Source organism: Semicossyphus pulcher, unplaced genomic scaffold, assembly GCF_022749685.1.
Source record: "Semicossyphus pulcher isolate SPU_LCO1_2020_fin unplaced genomic scaffold, fSemPul1.0.p SCAF_23, whole genome shotgun sequence".
NCBI classification, from domain to species: domain Eukaryota; kingdom Metazoa; phylum Chordata; class Actinopteri; order Labriformes; family Labridae; genus Semicossyphus; species Semicossyphus pulcher.
In genome coordinates this window covers 3,233,949-3,241,001 of record NW_027211697.1, presented here as the reverse complement: position 1 = coordinate 3,241,001, position 7,053 = coordinate 3,233,949, and the positions used below count along the sequence as shown (strand labels likewise).

Below are 7,053 nucleotides of genomic sequence, written 5' to 3'. Positions count from 1 at the left end.
TTAAAGGCTTTTCCTGGCCAAAAAATGGTCTGGCACATTACCCCAAAAAATTCAAGGTTTAGTTTGTAAAAAATTGGGCATGGGGAGGGAAAATGTTGGAATTTCCATCCTTTATCTTTAGCTAAGCTAACTCTCTGCTGGCTATAGCATCATATTTTTAAGGGTGGTATCATTCTCCTCAGCCAATTCTCAGTAATTCAAATTGGCTGAACAGTGAACTACTGCCCTAACTTGAACCAAGAACAAGCATTTACTGTATCATAAGAGAAACCTCAAAACTTCCAACGTATCAATACAGACTTTCCTGAAGCAGACAGTGACGTCCATATCAATGCTCCTTATTGAGAATCTTCACAGAAAGCACCATTATGTTCTTAACATCTGTTAAAGTACTCAAATTATATCTATAATGTCTTTGTAATACACATTATAATGTATTTATCAGGTATGTGTACCAAATAACACACATACTAAGTGTTTCTACTTTAACACTAGCAGAGAGGTTCATTGGTAACTGAGGACTGCATGGCTCCATGTTTTCCTACTCGATTATCACCACCCAAACAATAAATGAGGAAATACATTTTATGAGGTAAAAGTGTAGGGGTGTGTTTTGAGGATGTACATAGTGTGTGTGTTAGCCTCTGTGTGTGTGCGTAAGACAGAGAAAGATAAAGAGGTCAGTACGTGAGGGAGGTAGGTTGACAAACACTCACACAGCCTTCGGCGGACTGAGGGGTGGGCTGCACGTACAGACGGAGGAGCCATTGTGTATAGGGAGGCGCGAGGGAGATGGGTGTGTGGCGGGTGGGGGGCGAGGTCGTCAGAGAAGCTAATGGTCGGGTCCCAGAGATTTCGGAGGTTAGAGGTGGATGTGGAGGGAGCAGAGACACAACCAAGCCCCTCAGTTTGCATTAGTGTTGGAGCAGAGTACAGCTGTTTGTCCATACAGATAAGAGAGGAGTTAATTGGAGAGTGTTTGCATATACAGATACTGAACGTTGCTGGCAGTGTGTGTTTGGAATCTGTGAACATCTAAAACTGTTTTATACTCTGTCTGTGTACCTCAAAAAGAAAGCCAGTGTGTTTCTCTCTGGTGATGTTAATGTGTGTTTGCTGGTGGCAGGTGGACGGTCTTGTGAGTATTTGACCCCCCCCCCCAAAAAAAGGGACAAAAAAACAAAAAAGTTTACTTCCCCCCACACTTCCTCTTCTGCCAAAACCACCCCAAATCTTTGTCCTTCTGAGTGTAAGGTTCATGTAGGGGGTGCCGTGGTCTCTTTAAGTCACACATCCTGGTCCTCGAAGACCTCCAGGAAGAGCGGGGGAAAGAGTTCGTTGGGACACTCCACCTTCATATGGAGGAAGCGGCTGGCGTGGCAAGCTCCGATCATGCGCAGGTCCGTCACCTTCATCAGCAGCTTGGGCCAGAAGTGGGGAATGTTGTGCTTGCGGTAGTTGATGTAGTGCTCGAATGCCAGCAGGTAGGCCTCTTGGCACTGCTCGATCTTCTCCATGCTGGTCAGCCCTGAACGGTCTGAGTGGTAAAGAAGAGAGGAAGAATTACATTTAGGTTTATGGAACTTTTCCAACTCATCTTGTAGAAAGTACTAGTTTTGTCTTTTCTCAAGAGGACTACGTTGTCAACTCAGCTTGATTCCACCAATTAAAACAAACTACCGTCTTACCGTTTCACCTTGGAAACGTGAAAAAAGGTAAATAACTACATCATGAAGCAGATTTGTGAAATTCGTGCTTTGACAACTCAGTCCACAAGACGACAAGTAAACAACTTTCAAAATGCTTAATCTCAACGCTTATTGGCTTTCACAACACAGGGGGGAGTCAGGGGGGGTTATTGCCAGCATAATATTTCTATTTTTTTTTCTGCAAAACAGGAGGAAAACAATGTACATGGTGAAAAACAAATTGTCGCCCCTTTTACACTAAATTAAGCGCATGCTGTTTGTTTACACCTTGCACACACTGGGGTGGTTTACGCCAGCGTTGCTTGGTCCAATGCAAAAAGGTCAAAGGTGGCATGATGGCAGACTTTGCAGGACTTTTTCAGCATTCAGGGGCCGGTTTCACAAAGATAGACTTTGACTATGGCTTAGATATAACAAATAGTCAGACTTCAGATAGACGTCTAAATTTAAGGGGCTATATGTCAAATTTTACATATATTCATGAATCAAATGTCATTTTTTATTGTCAATGTGTGAAGGGATAGTAGAGGAACTGATAAATTGAGACCTTCCCCAACTTCCTCCATTGGCCCTAACAGCCTGTGGGCTGATTTCTATGTAAAGCACTCGAGACGTTTTTTCCGGGAAACAAGAGGATGTGACGTATCTGCGCGTACACAAGTATCTCTGCAGAGAGCTCATTCTCCGCAGCGCGTACAAGTAGGTGACTGCAGTTCCCTCAGCGGCCGACCGTGTCGCTAGGAGTGAGTATTTTCTGAAAGTTACATATAGCACCTTTAAGACTTTTTTCAAAACAAAAAAAATGGCCGACTCAGTAACCGCATTTAACTGCTCAAGTCCGTTAGGGTTAGGAAAAAACTTTCACTTATACCACATGTACAACAGGAATTTAATTTCTCACTTGTCTTTCAGGGCTTCTGTAGATGACCTCACATACATAAAGAAGATAATATGGATAGAAAACATGTCAAGTATTTTGTTGGTATTTTCTTTTATATATAACTGATGTTTCTTTTATTTTATAGCATGGTCTACTTTGAGTCTTACCCTGTTTAGTCCAAACAAACTGCCTGCATATATTTCAACTGAACGGGTCAGTAGCATGTATGTGTTCAATAGATCCATCCTTCCATCCTCCATCCAACATTTATCCTTTTCAAGGTCGTGGGGGGGGGCTGGAGCCAATCCCAGCTGTCATTGGATGAGAGGCGGGGTTCACCTGGACTTGTCGCCAGTCAATCACAGGGCTGACACATAGAGACAGACAACCTTTCACACTTACATTCACACCTACAGGCAACTTTAGAGTCACCAATGAACCTAACAAGCATGTATTTCCCCTGGAAGCCCACTCATGCACACAGAGTTTTTCAATAGATGTAAAATCTCCAATTATTAGTCAGGACGTATCTCTTTGCTCAAGAGAAAGCAAAGCTTAATTAATAACAACATCCAAGGTAAAATGAAATTCAATGTGAAGATGTTATTTTACAGTCCAAACACGTGACGTTCAAGCTGTTACATGGCTCGGTGTGCTGTTTTTGGTGTAATCAAAATTAATTTTCTATTGTTTATGAAAAAACAAGTGAATTCTGAAAAGCTGTTATGTGTTCAGAGCTCAGAAGCAGCACAGCCTTCACCTGCTGTATTATTTATGCCAGTTATTCAATATTTCAGTCTCAGCCAGTGTATTTTGTTCTAAGATGAAGGACAAGGATGGTTACTGTAAAAGGCCAAGTGAGAATCTGTAAAACCATAAACAAGACTAGAACTTGCTCTATTACAAAGAAACAAACCCAGAAGTAGTGGGAATGTGAATATGAAAAGTTACCTTCAATATCGAGATCACATCTTTTCACATTAAAAGTCCACACATGCAGATTATGATGATGTTCCTCACCTGAGCTCATGAGCAGCACCGCTTGCATCAGAGCCACCTCTGTATCATCCAGGTTAAACTGAGCCAGGCTCTTTCCCAAGTCAAAGATGGCGTCCGACACCACGCCCAACCCGCCGTTCTTCAGCTGCTCACGTTTCACTGCCATCTCACCGTTTAGCGTCAGCGTCTCGCTGTCTGGATCGTAGCGTACAGCGGCGCGCAGCGACATGATCTCCATGCAGCAGCCTTTCAGCAAGATGATCTGGTCTTCACAAGGCAGCTGGGAAACACGTCAAAAACACATGAGGTTACCAGGAAGTAGTATAAAAGAAATACAAAAGAAAAGAAAAAGCTTTATAAAATCTGCTTTATAAAACAAAAATGTAAAACTGTTTTTATTACACGGCTGTTAAATACTTGATTCTGATTGGTTAATTATGGTCCTGTTAACCTCTTCTTACCTAACCATCAGTGTTAGGTTAGCTAATTTTACTGTGAGTAATAACAGCTAGGTTTGCTAATTGTAATGTGAGTAATAACAGCTAGCTTAGCTCATTTTAATGTAAGTAATAACAGCTAGGTTAGCCCATTTTAATGTGAATAATAACAGCTAGCTTAGCTCATTTTAATGTGAATAATAACAGCTAGCTAAGCTCATTCTAATATGAGTAATAACAGCTATGTTAGCTCGTTTTAATGTGAATAATAACAGCTAGGTTAGCTCATTTTAATGTGAGTAATAACAGCTATGTTAGCTCGTTTTAATGTGAATAATAACAGCTAGCTTAGCTCATTTTAATGTGAATAATAACAGCTATGTTAGCTCATTTTAATGTGAATAATAACAGCTAGCTTAGCTCATTTTAATGTGATAATAAATTAAGCATTTAAGTTAATAATAATAAAAAATAAATAAATAAATACAGTTGCAGTTGCATTAAAGCTGCATTATGATTTTTATATAAACTATTTGTCATGTCTTGTGTAGTTAAGTTCTCGTCAGTATCAGTTTTTGTGTTTCTGTTTTATTTTGAAAGTCCCTTATTCGCTCTTTTATGTCCTGTCAAGTTCCCTCTTATGATTACCTGCCCCTGACTTTATGTGTTTCACCTGCGTCTTGTTAGCGTCTGTGTCTCTCCCTATTTAAACCCCTTGTGTCTGTTGCCCTGTGCTAGATTGTCGAGCTTCTTCGTGAGATTATCCAGCATTCTTTCCCCGTTTTTCCAGTGTTTAGTGTATGACCAGTTTTGCCTTTTTGACCAGCCTTTTGCCTGCCGTTTTTGATCCTGTTGCCTGATACTATTTTGATTACCTATATTTTGACCTCGGACCGAATAAAGACCCTGAACTTTTCATCCGCGTCTATAACATTTTGTAGACAAGTTTACTGATACAGCTAACACACCTGATTTGAATGATCTGATTTGAATGATCTGCTCGTTATCAACTAACTGAAGCGTCTCCGGGGCATCTAAAACATGCAGGAAGGTAGCTCTCCAGGAGCAGGGCTGGAGACCCCTGAGCTACAGCATATAACATGACTGCGTGTGGCTTTTCTGCAATACTTGTGAATGCTCGCTGATGATAACAAATTTTAATGAATTTCAATGTGACAGTATATTGCTATAGAAGGAAGGGATTTTTATTTCTGTATTTTTTTGACATGATGTACTATTGTGGTAATTAACATAACAAAATGTTGGAAGCAGAGCAGTAATCAGCCCTCATCAAAAAGAGAAGTTGATGAAAATATTGCTAAAGGATGTGGTATTGCAATGTTTTTTTTTTTACAATCCCCACATAGTTATCTTGGAGTGCTTCCTGGAAGAGAAAGGGGATATCATTTTTTTACACAGCAAATCCCCTGCCACTTGTTATGAAACGCAGACCGTTTCCGTAGACAGCAGAGCAGTGTCTCTGAGCGGTGAGTCATCGCATCATCCAGAGAGACAGAGAGGGGGATGAGAAGACATGAGAGGTGCAAGGAAGGAGGAAGGGGTTCATTAAAATTTGGTGTAAAAGCAGAACGGCTGCAGAGAGGAGTTAACAGGGAGAAGCACCAGTAGTAAAAGCTGTGTCCACAATCACAACCTTTTTCTCCTACTTAGTTCTCAACTTTCTGTCAGTGATGGTGTGAACTAATGATGCATATAAAGTGTCTCATTCTATATTGATAACACCATTGCACCAGTGTGTATTTATTGTTTTTATCATCTATTTATTATTTACACACTATTCTGTTTTGGGCAGAAAAGCTTGTAAAAGGCCCCAAATTATTCATTTAATGGCTACTTCTTTGACATCGTGCTAGACGACTGGGGCCAAACGCTTGTCAGTGAAGCAGAGAGCGTAGGAGTAGTTTGGAGTGGACAGACTGGAGTTTGCCCGTCTCCACTTCTATGCTACACACGCTAAAATGTTAGTATGATACAGTATTTTTTTTAAATGATCATGTACTGATGTTGTTGATAGCCTAGAGCAAAATCTGTTTGAGTGTAAACACAGATTAAACCACACCACTGGACCTACCTCAGAGAACATGGGCAACTTCTTCGCAAAGTCGACGACGCGCGTGATGGCGGGGGTCATGATCTTGGTGAACTCGCTGAAGGCTTCCAGGTCGACCTTATCTCCTTCTGTAGTGGGCACGATGGGACCCTGGCCGATGTCATCCGGCTAGAAACAAGACATAACACGTGTAAAGGAAAATTTCACTGTGACAGGCTGGAACCAATTTAAATGGGACTGGTCTTTAACATAATGGACTGAGGGGATCTGAGGTCAGAGTTAAACACATGTTTACATGAGCCAATACAATGTGAACAAATGTAGTAAGTTCAGATGCCGGCAAAAGGCAGGAGGATTTGAAGACTTGAACTTTACTATCCGAATTGACAGAAGGACGTGGTAGTGACCTGTCAATCACAGGTAGCCACACCCGAATGTACACCCTCCATCATGACATACATCATGCTTTATTGCAGAAGATTTAAAGATACCAATAAAGCCCATAAACTCAATAGGAAAATGTTAACTGAAGAAATAAATTATGTGAGAAATAACCAGTTGAATTGCCCCCTATTGGCCATCTGGAAGAATGCATGTTTAGGGCACATCTGCTTTGGCTTCATTCTTAAAAACCGATTGACTTCTCTTTGCTCTCTATGTCTCTTGATGAAATCACAAGGCAGTCATGTTTTTTTTTAGACTTTATTTAAATGTGCACCCGTTTGTAATGTTATCACAGCCAATCCCGAGCATGAAGCACTGAAGTTGCTATAACAACAGTCAGTAACTGTGCTCTAATTGGCCGTGCCTGTTCTGTTCTTTTCTCCTGGGCCTCTCTCCACCTTCTTTCTTCACCTTGGACTGTTAATCCTCCCACCTATGTAACTTTTTTCAGCAAGCCTTCAAAAGCTGTAAACCTGTCTTTTGGGAATGGTCGCTTGGAAACTGTCATCTGAC

General features: G+C 41.0%; 1 protein-coding gene across 3 annotated transcripts in view; it reads right to left on the bottom strand.

Annotated features, from left to right (window-relative positions):
• Positions 1 to 450: 450 nt before the first annotated feature.
• Positions 451 to 7,053, bottom strand: part of LOC138602993 (thyroid hormone receptor alpha) — a 33,275-nt gene continuing 26,672 nt past the window's right edge. For all 3 annotated transcript variants that reach the window (XM_069674637.1, XM_069674638.1, XM_069674639.1), the window contains exons 6-8: positions 6,118 to 6,264; positions 3,610 to 3,868; positions 451 to 1,537 (exon numbers count right to left, since the gene is read on the bottom strand). In XM_069674637.1, coding sequence (XP_069530738.1) covers positions 1,287 to 1,537; positions 3,610 to 3,868; positions 6,118 to 6,264 — 657 coding nt within the window. In that variant the 3' untranslated portion in view covers positions 451 to 1,286. The remainder of the gene's footprint in view (positions 1,538 to 3,609; positions 3,869 to 6,117; positions 6,265 to 7,053) is intronic.